The 19,697-nt window shown below is 39.1% G+C and overlaps 1 protein-coding gene across 1 annotated transcript; it reads right to left on the bottom strand.

The window, feature by feature from the left end:
* Positions 1-5,481: 5,481 nt before the first annotated feature.
* LOC110781240 (uncharacterized) lies at positions 5,482-6,153 on the bottom strand. Its single transcript, XM_021985463.1, has one exon. The coding sequence runs from the start codon at positions 6,151-6,153 to the stop codon at positions 5,482-5,484; it is 672 nt and encodes a 223-aa protein (XP_021841155.1).
* Between the last annotated feature and the right edge of the window lie 13,544 nt (positions 6,154-19,697).

Genomic DNA, 19,697 nt, shown 5'->3' with positions numbered 1-19,697 from the left:
CCTATCTCGAAAAACATTCGATGAAAGGGATATTAAGATTAGCAAAGCATGATAACTAAACCTATGAAACAAGTGAGAAGCAACACTCACATTGTAGCACTGGAAATCAAGCGGTAGCTTTGAATTCCATGAAATGTTTTAAAGATGGGTTAGAGGCCCATGGTTGTAAAACGTTGGGGTTGAACATTTATCTTGGTTTAGTATTAAATGATGAGTCCCTTCAATTTGACGATATATTCAAGATAGACTGTCAGGACCAGTCCTGTGACTAAGAAATGTCTATCAAGTGAACTTGAATGTCAAAGGTTGAAAATGGTCCCTGGTCGGAGTTTTCTATAAAATTGGACGCATAGAAAACGTTAGACAATTAGAATGCAAGATGACTAGTAGTTCTGTTTCTTGAACTATGTGGACATGGCAATGTCATAATCATTTGCATAGATACTTACTTTGGGAAGACTAGTATCGGACAAGACCTATGAAACTTTACTGTAAGAGATGAAAATCTGTCATAAGTAAATTTCATTAAAATTATTAGACACTAAATCCTCAATACCTGAGTGATTTGAGATTACTTGTTTAAGAACTGGTTGCTTTGACGTTGACCAACCGTCGCACCGTAAAAGGAGGCTATAAAGGCAACGCTCAGGTAATCACCTATCAAACGAAGTCTAATCTCAAGATCGCAAGATTGGGATTGTCCTCCCATAAATCGGGATGAGATGCTTAAAAGTTGTACAAGGCCACTCGGAGAGCTAGAAACTGTGAAATGCATGGCCGTGCTCGGATGAATCATAGGCTATGATTATCTGTTTATTTGATCAGTTGAACTCTGAAACCGAGGAACACCTCTGGACATAATAAGGATGACAACTCTTACCTTATGTTCAAGAGCAAGCATCGAGCGACAAAGGAATTAGGAAATGCACACTTGTCCCTAAGGACAAGTGGGAGACTGAAGGAAATAATACCCTTGGTCCAAGTATGCATTCTATGTTAAGTCTAATAAGTGCGGTTCAGTATTAATTAACAAGTTAATAATTCAGTGAGATCAAGTGAGCTGAATGCCTAGCTAGAGGCCGCTTCAGTTCAATTGGAATTAATGATATTAATCCACGGCTTACTCTTGACTGAACCCGTAGGGTCACACAAATAGTACGTAAACGGATCAAGTATTTAATGGCATTAAATACTCCATCTATGGATATTCGGAATCGACGGATCTTGGTTTCAGTGGGAGCTGAGATCGTCACAGGCAAGAAATGAATACTCCGGAAACGATGATATTGCCGGAAACGGAAATATGGATCGTATCAGAAATATAAATATTATCCAAGTCGTAGATGTTGCCGGAAACGGAAACATGGTACGTATCGGAAAATATTATCGGAAATGGAAATATTGCCGGAATCGGAAATATTGCCGGAAACGGAAATATTGTCAGAATCGGAAATATTATCGGAATCGGAAAATAATTCCGGAAACGGAAATATTAAATATTTGTTCGAAACGGAAATTAATTCCGGAATCGGAAATATTAAATATTGTTCGTATCGGAAATGAATTCCGGAACCGGGAATTTAATCGGAAGCGTATTGTACGAATAAGCATCGGACGAGGCCTGCCGGACGAGGGCCCAGCACGAAGCCAGGCCATCGCCCAGCAAGCCAAGCGCGCCACACGAACAGCCAAGGCCACGCCAGGCCCAGCGCAAGGCCAGGCCCAGCAGGCCATGGCAGCGCGCGCAGCGCGCGCAGCAATGGGCTGCGAGCATTGCTGCAGCTCGCGTGGGCTTGTAGCTCGCGTGGGCCGAGCGGCCGTGTGGGCTGTGCGCGGGCATGGCCTACACGCTTGCGGGTCATGCTCGTGTAGAGTTTGTGTTCACATATGAAACCTAAAGAGTATAGGATTTGTTTAATGATTAAAATTCCTAATCCTAAAAGATAAATTAATTAAATAAGAATTCTACTAGGATTCTAATTTAATTAATTCGTATCCTAGTAGGATTCGATTACTTATTCCATGGTCTATAAATATGAGTTAAGGGCTCATAATTTACATCGAGTATTCAAGTATTCAAAGTGATTTTTGAGAGCAAAAATCCAGTCATATAATTGCCTACAATAGCCGAAAATTCTAAGTACCTTAAGGGCGATCCTAGTTGGTCAAGCTTAAGGCGGATCCGGACGTGCTGTGGACTATCTACGGAGGGACGACACTTGGAGTCCTAAAGACTTGTTCTTGTTCGGTTCGGGCGCAGCTAGGGAGGGCACGCAACAAAGCGTATGCATCTAAACTATGCTAAATGATTATGTGTAAATAATATGCTTTCCTGGCTTTATGGTTTTTCCGCATGATTTATGTTTTGTCATATGAATCATAACCTAACAGTTTTAGTAATCCCTAATAACATAAAATGTAATTCAAAATAGAGTAATAGTAACACTTAAATATACTAAACCACAATAACTTAATTTTAGTAACTCCCGATAACACCAAAACAACTCAAAAATTAAGTACTCTCAAAATAACTCCATAATAAAATAACTCTCAAAATAAAATAACTCCATAATAAAATAACTCTCAAAGTAACTCTCAAAATAAAATAACTCCATAATAAAATAACTCTCAAACTCTCAAAGTAACTTAATATTAGCAGTAACTCTCAAATTTATAATTTTAATATAATTCCATAATAAAATAAAAAGTATTCAAAATAGTTTTAGTAATATACTTCGTAACTTAATTTTAATATTGTTTTGTCTAAAAATAAAGGAATAAAGGTATGACTTTTAATTAAAAAAAAATGAAGTTAGTGAAAATCGAACCAATGACATTAAAGAGAAAAACTCAATGTCTAACTAGTTTTACGCCACTAGAAAACTACAATGGTTTAGGGAAAAAAAACTATGGCATTTAATTCTTAACATTACTGACTGATGGCCCGGACGCTCAGCTAGTAATATATTGTGAACGGGTCACGTCATCAATTAACGGTGTAACACATAATAAACCAGACGGGCTAAAAATTAAATCTTAACATAATTATCTTTCACTAAAAATATCTTAGTCTAATTATATTTTTTCCTCAAATAAATTTAAACATAATTATCTCCTTTTTTTGGAATCAAAGTAATTTTAAGGAATCATTATTTTTGTATGGATTCCGTTTTATAAATTTTTTGATAAATTTACGTTTTCAATAATTTATTTAATTTCAGTGACTGTTTAATTTGTTAATATTTAATATATTAATATTTTTTTAAAAAAATATAAAATTCAGAAAATTTTAGAAACTTTTAATATAGGCCACTAATAAAATTTTAAAATAATTCTATTTTATTCAAAAAATCTTACCATATTACCATTTTTTAAATAAATTTAAATATAATTATCTCCATTTATTAGGTATGACCAGTCAACTTTTGTTTTTGGGAAGATATTTTCTATGTTTTTATGATTTTTCAGTATTCGGTCATTTTTATGGCTATAGTGGTTTTTCTTTTTTATTTATTTGAAATAAATAGTGGTTTTTCTAAAATCAACTAAATTTGGGAATTTTAAAATATTGTGAATCTGATTATAATTTGGTAATTGTTTAATTCTCCAAAATATTTTAAAAAATAAGAATCTTGCAAAACATTATTCATATTAATTTAATTAGTAACCCTAAAATTATTTTATGTAACTTTTTAAATTTTTTTCAGCATGTATTTTCGAAAATCATTAAAATTTTGAATTTCGTTAGTTTTTATATTTGGGTACTTTTTTTTAATTTGGAAATTTATAAAAGTTTACAATATTAATTAGGCCACAATAATTAAATCTAGAAAAATTGTATTTTCTTTTTGAGGGGACCTTAACATATTTATCTATATCTTGTTAACTTCAGTAATTTGATGGCACTAGCGTTTTTTATTTCTTTTTAAAATATCAAATATTTAATTATCTATATTTTATAAACTTCAGTAATCTTTTTACTCTAGCTCTTTTGTTAAAATATAATCAACTAATATATGTAGGATTTATTAATTACGGGATACTTAAAAAAATCTTGTAAAATTTGGAACTAATAATTAGATTAAAATCAAATCGTAACATAATCTTCCTTAAATAAATATAAAAAAATTACTTGATTTTTGTTACCTTAAAACTAATTTCGGTAGTTTTTCAACTTTCATCATTTCTTTAAAGAAATCAGCTTTTTTTTTAATTTGGTAATATGCAATATTTTTTAGGGATTTTAATATGAAATATTTTAGAAAATAATAATTAGGCTACAAAAATTTAATCTTAACGTACTTGCCTTTCACACAAAAATATCCTAGCATAATTATCTTTTTTCCTCAAACAAAATCTAGACATATCTTCTTTTTTTGGCAGGAAAATTCAATTTTTTTTGGGCAGGAGTATTTATTATTTTTGGTAATAATATTAATTTTATTTTTAAAAAAATTTCTATAATATTTATGGCATCCACGTTTTTTCTTTTAAAAAATCTACTAATTTTGGTAAATTTTAAAATTTGCTAAGTTGTTTTTTTTTCTTTCATTACTCTTTTTTTTCTGTCATATTTTAAAATACTAATTTTTAAAATTAATAATTATCTAACTTTTTTAAAATAAGTATCTTTTCCTTAAATGAATATGGAAAAATTATTTAATTATGTTTATTCTATTATTAGTTTCCGCATTTTTAAATTTCAGCATTTTTTTCAATTAAAACCAACTAGAGGTTCTTTTACTTACGTTAGTTTTATTTAAATTTGGGTAAATTTTTAAGTTTGTTATTTTTATTAAAATAAAAACATTAAAATCAAATATTTTCGTTGATTTCCTTCAAATTGAAAATCGATTATTATATATATTTTTTATTTTTTTTGAGGTCAAAATCGATTATTATAAAATTAATGATAAAAGCATTAAAATTAAAACTAAAATTTATTTATTTATTTTAATAAAATTATAAAATAAATAGTACAGAAAATAAAAAGGGATATCAATGCTATTTTCTCAAATTAAGAATAAAAATAATTTATGTTTCCTTTAATAAAATAATAAAATAAACAATAAAGAAAATAAAAAATAATATCAATGCTATTCGTCTTTTCCTTATTAAATCATAGAGTATTTGAGTTCTTCATTCAACATCAATGGAGGGGTTGAGTTCTTTAAACATTATCAATGGAGGGATTGAATTATTTAAACATTATCATTGGAGAAATTGAATACCACAACAAAAAATTAGCTAACTATATTCATTAATCCAAATTTGTGACAAGATATTATCAATAATAGAATTCGAGATAAACCTCAACCACATAAATTAACAATTATTCCGCTCATAATGTTGAGTTTGTACGCATATATTTTTTTTTTTTGATAATTAGTTGCATGTATTTTATTAATGAACTTTCAGTCAATACATGCCAACTTGGCTTACAAAGTGCCAGCAGCTAATCTAGCAGACATAGCTAAATTGTTAGAGCCATGCGACAAAGTCATCTCTCCTTTGCAAGCCTTGCTTGGCCATTGAATCAGCTACGACGTTCGACTCACGCCCTTTATATGTGATGCTAATGTTTGGCCCCTTATTTTGTAGCCCTCGGATAAAATTGATGGCGAAGCTCAGGTTCCATGGACCCTTGATGTCACCGTTGCACCATTTAACCGCATTTGCCGAGTCGGATTCGACAATTAGTGATGAAAAGATCATTCTATCCGAATTCATTGAGATCTTGAGGGCCCTTTGAATGGCAAGTATTTCCGCATGGTTAATCTCCATGAAAGGAATGGGGCTTGAGAAAAGACACATGAAGTTCCCATTGTGATCACGTAGCACGCCGCCTATAGAGGATTTGGAGGTGATTGGATTGAGGGAAGCATCAACATTCCACTTGAGGGCATAGGTAGGGGGTGGCAGCCATATTGCTGGGTTTGCCTTGATTTTTAGGCATGAGTTGGTGATGCGATGTGGCGTCCACTTGATGCACTTGGGGTTGAGAAGGACCTCATTTGAGGTGTAAGGGAAGGAGTCGTCCCAACTTTTGATCCACCAGCTCAATCGTAGAAGCACAAGGTTCTGTAGGTTATCCAAGGTACTGGCCTTCCCCTCGAAGCATCTCGAATTCCTCTCCTTCCATATTGTCCACATGATAACAAAATAGCTCGCTGTCCATGCCTTTTTGAAGAACCTGCTACTCCCAGGTGGGCGCCATTGCTCAAAAGCAGCCCGAAGAGAGGAAGGAATGACCCACTGTAAATCCCATATACTTAACCACCAAGACCACAACCTCCACGCAAGGGGACAGTGAAGAAAGAGATGGCTGCAGCACTCGTTATGCTCATTGCAAAGTGAAGGAAATAATGCCCTTGGTCCAAGTATGCATTCTATGTTAAGTCTAATAAATGCGGTTCAGTATTAATTAACAAGTTAATAATTCAGTGAGATCAAGTGAGCTGAATGCCTAGCTAGAGGCCGCTTCAGTTCAAGTGGAATTAATGATATTAATCCACAGCTTACTCTTGACTGAACCCGTAGGGTCACACAAATAGTACGTAAACGGATCAAGTATTTAATGGCATTAAATACTCTATCTATGGATATTCGGAACCGACGGATCTTGGTTTCAGTGGGAGCTGAGATCGTCACAGGCAAGAAATGAATACTCCGGAAACGATGATATTACCGGAAACGGAAATATGGATCGTATCGGAAATATAAATATTATCCAAGTCGTAGATGTTGCCGGAAACGGAAACATGGTACGTATCGGAAAAATATTATCGGAAATGGAAATATTACCAGAATCGGAAATATTGCCGGAAACGGAAATATTGTCAGAATCAGAAATATTACCGGAATCGGAAAATAATTCCGGAAACGGAAATATTAAATATTTGTTCGAAACGGAAATTAATTCCGGAATCGGAAATGTTAAATATTGTTCGTATCGGAAATGAATTCCGGAATCGGAAATTTAATCGGAAGCGTATCGTACGAATAAGCATCGGACGAGGCCTGCCGGACGAGGCCCAGCACGAAGCCAGGCCATCGCCCAGCAAGCCAAGCGCGCCGCACAAACAGCCACGCCAGGCCCAGCGCAAGGCCAAGCCCAGCAGGCCATGGCAGCGCGCACAGCGCGCGCGGGAGCTGCGTGGGCTTGCAGCTCGCGCAGGCCTCGCTGCGTGGGCTGCTGCTCGTGCGCACGCATGGGCGGCCCATCGTGGCTGCCGTGTGTGCGTGTGTAAGTGTTTGTGTTCGTGCACGTTTCCTAAAACGTGCAGAGTTTGGTTAATGATTAAATTCCTAATTCTATTTGATAAATTAATTAAATTAGAGTTCTTGTAGGATTCTAGGTTTAATCAATTTGTATCTGAATAGGATTCCAATTCCCTTTCCATACCCCTATAAATATGTGGCCAGGGTTCACAATTTATAACGGTTTTTAAAAGTATTCAAAGTGAGTTTTTGAGAGAAAAATTCAGCCACACATCTTGCTCAAAAGTGCCGAAAATTCTAGTACCTTAAGGGCGATTCTAGTTGGTCAATCTTAAGGCGGATCCGGACGTGCTGTGGACTATCTACGGAGGGACGACACTTGGAGTCCTAAAGACTTGTTCTGGTTCGGTTCGGGCGCAGCTAGGGAGGGCACGCAACAAAGAGTATGCATCTAAATTATGCTATATGATTATGTGTAAATAATATGTAATCCTGGGTTAATGGTTGTTTCCGCATGATTTATGTAATATCATATGTATCATAACCTAACAGTGGTATCACGAGCCCCTTATTATTTTCATAATCTAATTTGCATAAACATGGTTAAATATTACAAATTTGCAAGAATTAAAAGGGGTGATTAATTTTCGTAATTGTTAATTAATTGCAAATTGCGTTTATTTAATTATACGTACGCAGTTTTTCGGCAGTTTTTTCGTTACTCATCCAAATCGAGTGATTTTTGTGTCAATTCCGCATGTAAAAGGCATTCTAAAATTTTGACAAAAAGAGTATTTTTCTGCCGAACCCAGAATTCTCAAATTCGAAGCCTAACTATGACTTTTCGAAGGTTTTAGTTTTTCGAATGCAAAATTTCGTAAATTTAAGATGTTAAATTAAATATTTGCGATTCTTGTTGATAAATCTTGAATTTTTGATTGACCTACTGTATATGTTTAACAAGTTTGAATGCCTAGCCTTGTTAATTATGCAATCTAATTTGTAATTATGATTAATTTGTTGAAAATTAGAATAATTTAGAATTAATTTGATTTTCATAATTAATTATAATTTAATTAGAAACCTATGATTAAAAACCACCATAAAAATTGTAAATTTATGATAAATTTTAAATTTTTATGACCAGACTTGAATCCATGTAAATCGGAAATCAATTGAATAATAAATTTTCGATTTTTCGCCCTAAAATTATGAAATTAATAATATTTATTAATTTGTCACTAATTTTATAAATTTTAAAATTTTTATGCGATTCGTTCATATAACTTGCACGCACAAAGCAATGGACGCTTCGTGTTACCCTTAAGGGGTGTTGTATAGTGCGGGCATGCGACGACGAGCAAGGGAGCTCGTCGCCCGTGCGGCACGAATGCAATGAGCAAGGGCGTAGTGCACGAGCACAAGGCAGCAGCCCTGCCTTGTGTCGTGGGCCACGAGCAATGGACGAATGGGCATGGGCGAAGGGCGAGCCAAGGGAGTCGCGTGTGGGCAGCAAGCGAGCTGCGCCACAACGCGCACTGCCTCGCGCTAGAGCGCGCAGCCTCGCGCGCAGCGAGCGCAAGCTCGCGTGCCACGAGCGCTGCGCCCAGCGTTGCTCGCGCGCACAGCGAGCGATGTCGCGCGCCCAGCGAGCGATGTCGCGCGCCCAGCGAGCGATGTCGCGCGCCCAGCGAGCGATGGCTCGCACGCACAGCGAGCGATGTCGCGCGCACAGTGAGCGATGTCGCGCGCCCAGCGAGCGATGGCTCGCACGCACAGCGAGCGATGTCGCGCGCCCAGCGAGCGATGTCGCGCGCACAGCGAGCGATGGCTCACGCGCACTGCGAGCGATGGCTCGCGTGCGACGAGCGCTGGCGCGCGCGCAGCGTGCGATGGCTTGCGATGGAAATGCAGCAGCTATGCGACGAGCGCATGGGCTGCGCGCACATGGCCAGCGATGGCTGTGTGCGAGCGGCCCATGGGCGTGCAATGCGTAGGGTGTTTGCGTTACGATTAGATCGTTTTGAATGTTTAATTTGAAAATTTCAGTTCACGTAATTTTAATTAATTTTAAAATTAATAATTTAAATTATTTTCTTGGATTTTAATTTTGAATATTGTAATTATAATAAATGTTATTTATTCTAATTATTTTACTAAAATTAAAATCATGAATTAATTTAAATACGACTGAAATTAAATTAAACTTTTTGGATTCAATTATAAATTTATATGAGCTTTAAATTTTAATTAAATTTGTATGTTTCCGGTTAGACTAGAAATACATTTTTATGTTTAAAATTAGTAAAGCATATGAATTTATTGGTTTAAGTGGGAGCGCTTTTAGTCATAAACTCTTGATTAGGTCTACAAATCCTTAAGGTTAAAACAACTTGATTAAAATTAATAAGGACTGAATAATTGGTAGATTATTGGTGCCCTGATTAATTGCTGCAAATGTTTACGTGATGCATAATGTGTTTTACTAACCAGCTATGTGGGCCATTCATGATAATGAATGGGTGAATGGTATATATTGTATATGTACTGTTTTGCAGGTTATGAAGTGACTAGTATGGCCCAAATAGGATAGAAAATATGGTCTGCGTACCATTAATTTGAATGTAATTGGTCTAAAGTACCAAAGTTATTTTTCAATTCAAATATGGTCTGCGTACCATCAAATAGTTGTAATTAGTTATAGCTTATCCTATTTGAAGAAAATGGTGCCTCCCACGGAGATTTTCAAGACGGACTTTGAAGTTAAAGCTTCAAGATGAAGTCGGGCCATACTAGATCACAAATATCTTATGCATGTTTTAAGTTATTTATTGCTTTTAAATATGTCTTAAAATGCATGAGATCAAAAGCTTGATTATGTTACATGATTAAGGATTTTAGTTCACTTAAAATCTAACCAACATAGTAAGAGCCTTAAGTTCCAAACTTAAAAATTGAGTTAAAAGGTGCCATGCCAAAATATACACTTGCTTGGATATCCTTTACATCAATCTAGTAATAGTTTTCGCTCAGCGAGGTGTTACTTATTGGTCCTAAAGGGGCAAGGTACACAAATAATTGTGAGTACATGTTAGTTTTGGTGAAACTCAACGATATAAGTAAGGAGTCCTTTTATGTCGTGGCAAAATCGATAGGTTTACCTAATAAGTTCTTAGACGTACCTATCAACCAAGAATAGTTTCTAGACTATTAGCAAAAGGCTTTTGCTTACCTAAGATGTTCTGGGATTAAGTCGACAAACTGTGCTTAGTTCTTCAATGATTTTAGGATCTTGGAATCATTTTATTCACACCTGCCGGAACACATAATTTGAATAAAATGCTTAATGAACATTGAATTATGCATGTATGCTAGAATTTAAGTTTATTAAGAGAAACTGTGAATGGTTATTTATTTGTTTATTCTTTTCAATTGTAGTTTTTAATATGGCAAACAACAATTCATTCAACATTCGATCAATTCTCGAAAAGGAGAAGTTGAACGGGAAAAACTTCCTTGACTGGCAAAGGAACTTGCAAATAGTTCTTATGCAGGAAGAAAAGGAGTATGTCCTAGATGAGGCGATGCCCGAAGCTGCAGGCGACGGGGTCACTCAGGCAGCCCTCAATCGTTGGATTGATGCCAACAAGGATGTGAAATGTCTAATGCTCGCCACCATGAGTGCGGATCTGCAGAAAACGTTCATCAACTCAGATGCTTTCACAATCATCAGTGAGTTGAAGAACATGTTCCAAGATCTGGCTCGAGTCGAAAGATTCGAGACTCATAGGCAAATTCTTGAGACCAAACTTAAGAAAGGCGAGCCCGTAAGTCCACATGTTCTCAAAATGATTGGACTCATTGAGAATATGAGTCGGCTGGATCAGCAATTTTCTCAGGAAATGGCTATAGACACCATCCTCCATTCTCTTCATAGCGGGTATGATCAGTTCAAACTGAACTACAGTATGAATAGTCTGGACAAAACGCTCACTGAGCTTCACGGTATGCTGAAGACCGCTGAAAAGACGCTCAAAAATGATAAGCAGGATGTGCTTATGGTGCGTGGGGGCAAGTTCAAGAAATCTGGAAAGAAGAGGAATGCTAAGAAAGGTGGCAACAAGGCCAGCCCAACTAAGCAAACTGGCGCCAAATCTGCAAAGAGGAAGGTCAGTCAACCCACTTCTGAATCCGAATGCTTCTACTGCAAGAAGAAGGGGCATTGGAAAAGAGATTGCTTGAAGCTAAAGGAAGATCAGAAGAACGGAACAGTCGTTCCATCTTCAGGTATTTTCGTTATAGACTGTATACTTGCTAATTCAACTTCTTGGGTATTAGATACTGGTTGTGGCTCACACTTATGTTCCAATCCACAGGGACTAAGAGGAAGTAGAAAGTTAAGCAAGGGTGAAGTCGACCTACGAGTGGGAAATGGAGCACGGATTGCTGCATTAGCTGTAGGAACTTACTATTTGTTGTTGCCCTCCGGGCTAGTTTTGGAACTGGAAGAATGTTTCCATGTTCCAAGTCTTACTAAAAACATCATTTCAGTTTCTTGCTTAGATGCTAAAGTCTATTCGGATAATGTTAGCAATCGCTGCATATTACGATTACGAAATATGGCAGATGGATGTCAAAACTGCTTTCTTAAACGGCGTTTTAACAGAAACTGTGTTTATGACACAGCCTGAAGGTTTTGAGGATCCAAAGAATGCTAAAAAGGTATGCAAGCTAAAGAAGTCAATCTACGGATTGAAGCAGGCATCCAGGAGCTGGAATATACGTTTTGATGAAGCAGTCAGTGACTTTGGTTTCATCAAGAACGCAGACGAATCTTGTGTATACAAGAAGGTCAGTGGGAGCAAAATAGCTTTCCTAGTATTATATGTCGACGACATATTACTTATCGGAAATGACATTCCTATGTTGAACTCTGTCAAGATTTGGCTTGGGAAATGTTTTTCGATGAAGGATCTAGGAGAAGCACAGTACATATTGGGCATCAAGATTTACAGAGATAGATCTAAAAGGATGATTGGACTTAGTCAAAGCACTTATATCAATAAGGTGCTTGATAGGTTCAAGATGGCGGACTCCAAGCGAGGCTACCTACCCATGTCTCATGGAATGACTCTAAGCAAGACTCAGTGCCCAAAAACACTTGATGAGCGTAGACGAATGAATGGGATTCCATATGCATCATTGATTGGTTCAATAATGTATGCTATGATATGTACACGCCCGGATGTTGCGTACGCACTCAGTGCTACCAGCAGATACCAGTCAGACCCAGGAGAGGCGCATTGGACTGCTGCCAAGAATATTCTGAAGTACCTGAAAAGGCACAAAGATGACTTCCTGGTCTATGGTGGAGATGATGAATTAATTGTTAAAGGCTATACGGACGCAAGTTTCCAAACCGACAAAGATGATTTTAGATCACAGTCTGGGTTTGTCTTCTGCCTCAACGGAGGAGCAGTAAGCTGGAAAAGTGCTAAGCAAAGCACCATTGCGGATTCTACAACTGAAGCGGAGTACATTGCTGCACATGAAGCAGCAAAGGAAGCTATATGGCTAAGGAAGTTCATAAGTGAACTCGGTGTAGTCCCCTCCATTAAAGGACCAATAGCCCTGTATTGTGATAATAACGGAGCTATTGCACAGGCAAAAGAGCCTAGACACCACCAGAGAGTCAAGCATGTACTTCGTAGATTTCACCTTCTACGAGAGTTCGTTGAAAGAAAAGAAGTCGAGATAAGCAAAATTGGAACTGATGACAACATATCAGATCCATTAACTAAACCTCTGCCGCAAGCGAAGCACAACTCGCACACTGCAGCTATGGGAATCAAGCATATTGGAGAATGGCTTTGATGTCTCTGTTTAATGTTTTAAAGTTTTAGAGTTTAAATCTTTGTAAAACATTATTGGTTAATCATTCACAATAAATGAAAGGAATTCATTTTTCCATTTAATTTGTGGTTTATTAAATGATGAGTCCCTTCAATTTGACGATATATTCAAGATAGACTGTCAGGACCAGTCCTGTGACTAAGAAATGTCTATCAAGTGAACTTGAATGTCAAAGGTTGAAAATGGTCCCTAATCGGAGTTTTCTATAAAATTGGACGCATAGAAAACGTTAGACGATTAGAATGCAAGATGACTAGTTGTTCTGTTTCTTGAACTATGTGGACATGGCAATGTCATAATCATTTGCATAGATACTTACTTTGGGAAGACTAGTATCGGACAAGACCTATGAAACTTTACTGTAAGAGATGAAAGTCTGTCATAAGTAAATTTCATTAAATTATTAGACACTAAATCCTCAATACCTGAGAGATTTGAGATTACTTGTTTGAGAACTGGTTGCTTTGACGTTGACCAACCGTCGCACCGTAAAAGGAGGCTATAAAGGCAACGCTCAGGTAATCACCTATCAAACGAAGTCTAATCTCAAGATCGCAAGATTGGGATTGTCCTCCCATAAATCGGGATGAGATGCTTAAAAGTTGTACAAGGCCACTCGGAGAGCTAGAAACTGTGAAATGCATGGCCGTGCTCGGATGAATCATAGGCTATGATTATCTGTTTATTTGATCAGTTGAACTCTGAAACCGAGGAACACCTCTGGACATAATAAGGATGACAACTCTTACCTTATGTTCAAGAGCAAGCATCGAGCGACAAAGGAATTAGGAAATGCACACTTGTCCCTAAGGACAAGTGGGAGACTGAAGGAAATAATGCCCTTGGTCCAAGTATGCATTCTATGTTAAGTCTAATAAATGCGGTTCAGTATTAATTAACAAGTTAATAATTCAGTGAGATCAAGTGAGCTGAATGCCTAGCTAGAGGCCGCTTCAGTTCAAGTGGAATTAATGATATTAATCCACAGCTTACTCTTGACTGAACCCGTAGGGTCACACAAATAGTACGTAAACGGATCAAGTATTTAATGGCATTAAATACTCTATCTATGGATATTCGGAACCGACGGATCTTGGTTTCAGTGGGAGCTGAGATCGTCACAGGCAAGAAATGAATACTCCGGAAACGATGATATTACCGGAAACGGAAATATGGATCGTATCGGAAATATAAATATTATCCAAGTCGTAGATGTTGCCGGAAACGGAAACATGGTACGTATCGGAAAAATATTATCGGAAATGGAAATATTACCAGAATCGGAAATATTGCCGGAAACGGAAATATTGTCAGAATCGGAAATATTACCGGAATCGGAAAATAATTCCGGAAACGGAAATATTAAATATTTGTTCGAAACGGAAATTAATTCCGGAATCGGAAATGTTAAATATTGTTCGTATCGGAAATGAATTCCGGAATCGGAAATTTAATCGGAAGCGTATCGTACGAATAAGCATCGGACGAGGCCTGCCGGACGAGGCCCAGCACGAAGCCAGGCCATCGCCCAGCAAGCCAAGCGCGCCGCACAAACAACCACGCCAGGCTCAGCGCAAGGCCAGGCCCAGCAGGCCGTGGCAGCGCGCACAGCGCGCGCAGCGCGCGCGGGAGCTGCGTGGGCTTGCAGCTCGCGCAGGCCTCGCTGCGTGGGCTGCTGCTCGTGCGCACGCATGGGCGGCCCATCGTGGCTGCCGTGTGTGCGTGTGTAAGTGTTTGTGTTCGTGCACGTTTCCTAAAACGTGCAGAGTTCGGTTAATGATTAAATTCCTAATTCTATTTGATAAATTAATTAAATTAGAGTTCTTGTAGGATTCTAGGTTTAATCAATTTGTATCTGAATAGGATTCCAATTCCCTTTCCATACCCCTATAAATATGTGGCCAGGGTTCACAATTTATAACGGTTTTTAAAAGTATTCAAAGTGAGTTTTTGAGAGAAAAATTAAGCCACACATCTTGCTCAAAAGTGCCGAAAATTCTAGTACCTTAAGGGCGATTCTAGTTGGTCAATCTTAAGGCGGATCCGGACGTGCTGTGGACTATCTACGGAGGGACGACACTTGGAGTCCTAAAGACTTGTTCTGGTTCGGTTCGGGCGCAGCTAGGGAGGGCACGCAACAAAGAGTATGCATCTAAATTATGCTATATGATTATGTGTAAATAATATGTAATCCTGGGTTAATGGTTGTTTCCGTATGATTTATGTAATATCATATGTATCATAACCTAACACAAAGAACACATCTTGCCTCCGTGTTTTGGATTAATCCAATTCGGACTAGTTTATCCTTGGTGTTTAGTTTGCCAAGAAGAGCCAGCCATGTGAATATTTCAATACGGTGTGGGATTAAGCCTCGCCAAAGGCCTTTGATCTCCCCTTCCGTGCGGGCTGTTTCCTTCATTGCGAGCTCCATCACGAAGGATTTAACGGTGAAAGAGCCTGTTTTGTGTGGGGTCCATATGATATGGTCCGAGTCCATGGGTGAGAGAGAGACTTGCTCGAGCAGTTGTTGCAGTTGGTTATATTCCATAGTATCATGCGGCCGGAAAGGGCGGGTCCAAGAAAAGCTCCACCTCCAATACATGCCATCCCATAAGCCAAGTGATGCAACGTTTGCACCTTGTGAGTTGCTGAGTTTGAAAAGTCTAGGGCAAACAGTTTTCAGTGCACTATCACCCACCCAAATGTCATGCCAGAATAGGGTGCCTTCACCATTGCCTATCCTCTTCTTTATTTTACTCGTGATCAAGGAGTGTGAGAGCGGGGTTTTCAGCAACTTAGTACAAATAGCCTTCCATGGGCCTCCATGATTGGGGATTTGAAAATCGTGACTTGTAAGGTATTGGTCATACCTGTACTTTGTATGTATTATGCGTCGCCATAGGGAGTCTGGCTCATTCAAGAATCTCCAAAACCATTTAAAGATAAGTCCCAAATTTTTGTGTAGGAGATTCCCCACACTCATGCCGCCAAGAGATTTCGGGAGTTGTAAGAGGTTCCAGGAGATGGGGGCTAGGAATCTTTTATCAAGAGTGCCGCTCCACAGGAATTGTCTTTGGATTTTGACGATTCTTTCAATAACTCCCGAAGGTATGGGGAACAATGACATGTAATACAATGGTAAACTGGAGAGAGATGATTTTAAGAGTGTTGCCCTACCCCCCAGGGACAATAGACTGCCCTTCCATGTTGCTAGCTTCTTTGTCATTCGATCAATTATTGGGTCCCAAGTTGAAATTCTACTGCAATTCGCCCCTACTGGTAGGCCCAGATACGTGAATGGTAGGGAGCCGGTTTTGCACATTAGGGTTTTGGCCATGGTTTGCAGCCACGAGTCACCTACATTGAGCCCAATAATTGAACTTTTGTGGAAGTTCACTTGCAAACCTGATGCCAGATGAAACAGAATAAGGGCCTTTTTGATGTTCAGTAGTTGGGCTTGATTTGGATGGCAGAGCATTATAGTATCATCAGCGTACTGGAGGTGTGTAATTTTGAAACCATTGCGACATATTTCAACCCCACGCCACAGGTTCAAGGAGGATGCTTTGAGTATGATTAGGTTTAGGGATTCAACAACAAGATCGAAGAGGAAGGGGGAAAGTGGATCTCCTTGGCGAAGACCGCGTTGGAGTTTGAAAGGAGGTGTGGGGGACCCATTGATGAGGATCGACGCAGAGGCAGTCGAGGTGCAAGCCTTGATCCAGTTCCTCCATTTAAGAGGGAAACACATTTGTTCCATGATCCATTCTAGGAAGCTCCAAGAGATGCTATCAAAGGCCTTGTGAAAGTCAAGTTTTAGGATTACTGCCTTTGTGTTGTTCTTTTTGCAAGAGTCAATGATTTCGCCTGCAATAAGAGCACCATCGAGAATTTGCCTTCCTTTAATGAATGAGGACTGATGCGGGCTGATCAGCGAAGCTATGACGAGTTGTAGTCTTCGTGCCAATAGTTTCGAGATAATTTTGTATATGCACCCGACCATGCTTATAGGTCTGAAGTCCTTGAAACCACTAGGGGAGTCTGATTTTGAGATGAGGGCAATGAATGCCGTGTTGCAGCCCCGTGGTAGTCGATCAATGGACGCAAATTTCCTTACAATGTCATACACATCGCCCTTTATTACCTCCCAAGAGCTCTTGACAAACATGAAGTTAAAACCATCCGGCCCCGGCGCTTTAGATGAATCACATGAAGCAACTGCTTGGTCTATTTCATCATTAGAGAAGTCGGCTGTGAGTAGTATGGCTTGCTCTGGAGATATAGACTTGAAACCCAGGTTGTCGAAGGTGGGCCTTTGTGGGTGTTCTTCTTTGAAAATGTTTTTAAAGAACTTATTTGCCTCCTTTCTAATTATCTCACTGTCAGTAGTGGTGGTTCCATCAATGACTAGGTGTTCAATGGAATTTTTGCGTCTTCTAACCGAGGCTATTGTGTGGAAGAATTTCGTGTTTTTGTCTCCTTCTTTGAGCCATTTAGTCCTAGAGTTTTGGGCCCAATACATCTCCTTGCGCTTCAACCATTGCCATAGCTCATGCTGGGCCAAGTTCCTAGCGCACACTTCCTGGTCGGATAACTCTCTATTATTTGCAATATCATCAATAGAGTTTATATTGTTTTCGAAGAAGGTGATTTTATCGTCAATGATCCCAAATTGGGTTCTGTTCCACGACTTCAGGCATTGCCTGACTGACTTCAGTTTTTCAGGTAATGGCTTGTTACTCGATTGGGCCCATGCTTCTCGAATGGTCGCTAAGCATCCTGGGTGGTTTAGCCAACAGTTGAGGAATCGAAAGGGTCTTGGTCCCCAGTTTTGCTCCTTTATAGTGACCAGAAGAGGGCAATGGTCAGATATGTTCCGTCGAAGAAGCGATACCTTGAGGCTTGGGAGCAGGTCAACCCATTCAGGAGATACAAACAATCTGTCTAGTTTGCTTTTGGAGCGACCTCGGAACCATGTGTATTTTCCATTGGTCAATGGGATTTCAATGAGATGTAGCTCCTGCAAGAATTCCTTGAAATTATTCGAGCCGATAGTGGATAGATGATTGCTCCCTCTGTCATTTTCCTTAAGAGCTTCATTGAAGTCACCTATGATAAGGCAAGGTAAAGAGGAGGCAGATTGAAATTCAATTATATCTTGCCATGTTTGGGCCCTTTCATCCACATTACAAGAATTGTATATGTTGATCAATGCGCATTTTAGGTTCTTGCTAGGATTGGGCTGCATCCCAGTCGGCTTTCTGCTGGGATAGAATTGCATCCACTCTAGCTTTGAGGGTTGATAATGGCCCATTAAATTGGAGGTCCAGCTGTGCTCCAAGGTTAAGTGTTTCTTGAGAGGTAATTGAATGTGGGGGTGAGAAGGGCTGGTTTGTGGCTAGTTGGTTTCGCAGGCCTTTTTTTGCTTTGGCTCGCTTTGCTCTTTTGTCTTCATGGGCTTTTTTAATGTTTGGTGGAATGGTTTCTTCAAAACCCGGGGGGAACATGGGGCCAGAGCTCGATGATGTGGAGGGAGATATGCGTTTGGGCCGCAAGAGTGGCCCAAAACGGTTTGAGGTTAGTATGAACGGGTTTTGGTGTGTGGATATGGGCTGAGCGGATTTGGAGTGGGTTAATGAGGTTAATAGGGGTAGAGGGGAGGTTATGTCAAGGGGGATGGATTGATTTATTGGGAGTGTGTTTGGTCTTGGAATTGGGGAGTTATTATTGGGAGATGGTGACTGATGTGGGGAATTGGTGTGCTCATTATTGTCGATTGTCTCGAGAACATTAATGGAGGGCACATCCCCCAACGGCGCTACGGTTGCAGCACTATCGTACAGGCTCAAGCTCTTATCGCTGCTGCTCTCCTCATCGGAGTTATCTTTGGCCTGGGCCGGGTGTTGCTTGTAGTCATTTGTCAAGTCTGGTGTGGTGTATTCGGAGATACAGATTTTGTGGAGCTTTGATTTGGTTTCCATTGCCATTATGCAGTTTATGGCAAATAAACAATCTGTGAACAGTAGAACTCTGGCATGATCGTAATTGGAGTAATCTACTGAAATTACACGGCCAAACACGCACCCGATGTTATAGAAGTTCTCATAACCCCAGCCAGCAAGGGGGACTCCATAAATCCTTATCTGTGTTGTTCTCCAAAGTGACGCGCACTGATCATTCACATTTCTGGTGTCAAGGAACCATCTGTCTAGCCATTTACATTCAATTATTGATTTCTTGTCCTCCACAGTAGCAAATGTGATAAGGTGTAGCATTCCCCTCATTGGTCTGATTGTTAGGCATGTGACGCCTTCTGCTAGAATGTGTTCGAGTATCTGATTTGATGGTAGGGAGGAGGATGCCGTAGCAATTACACTCCTCCTGAATAGTTCCTCCTTATCAGCGCAATTGCTCCCTTTTATCGTTATGAGTTCTTCCCCGTTCAGTACCTTCACCGAGAGGTTGTCACGAATTGATTCTGTTTCTTCTCCAAGTGCTCTTGAACTCATTCTGCGCGCCTTACATGGCTCAAATAGGAAGCAATCTGGTTGGGGTTCAGC

This window comes from Spinacia oleracea, chromosome 5 (genome assembly GCF_020520425.1).
Source record: "Spinacia oleracea cultivar Varoflay chromosome 5, BTI_SOV_V1, whole genome shotgun sequence".
NCBI classification, from domain to species: Eukaryota; Viridiplantae; Streptophyta; class Magnoliopsida; order Caryophyllales; family Amaranthaceae; genus Spinacia; species Spinacia oleracea.
This window is presented reverse-complemented; position numbering and strand designations above follow the sequence as displayed.

Bases quoted from the DNA above. Each gene is read 5' to 3' on its own strand.
- LOC110781240 (XM_021985463.1), bottom strand. From the start codon at position 6,153: ATGTGGACAATATGGAAGGAGAGGAATTCGAGATGCTTCGAGGGGAAG.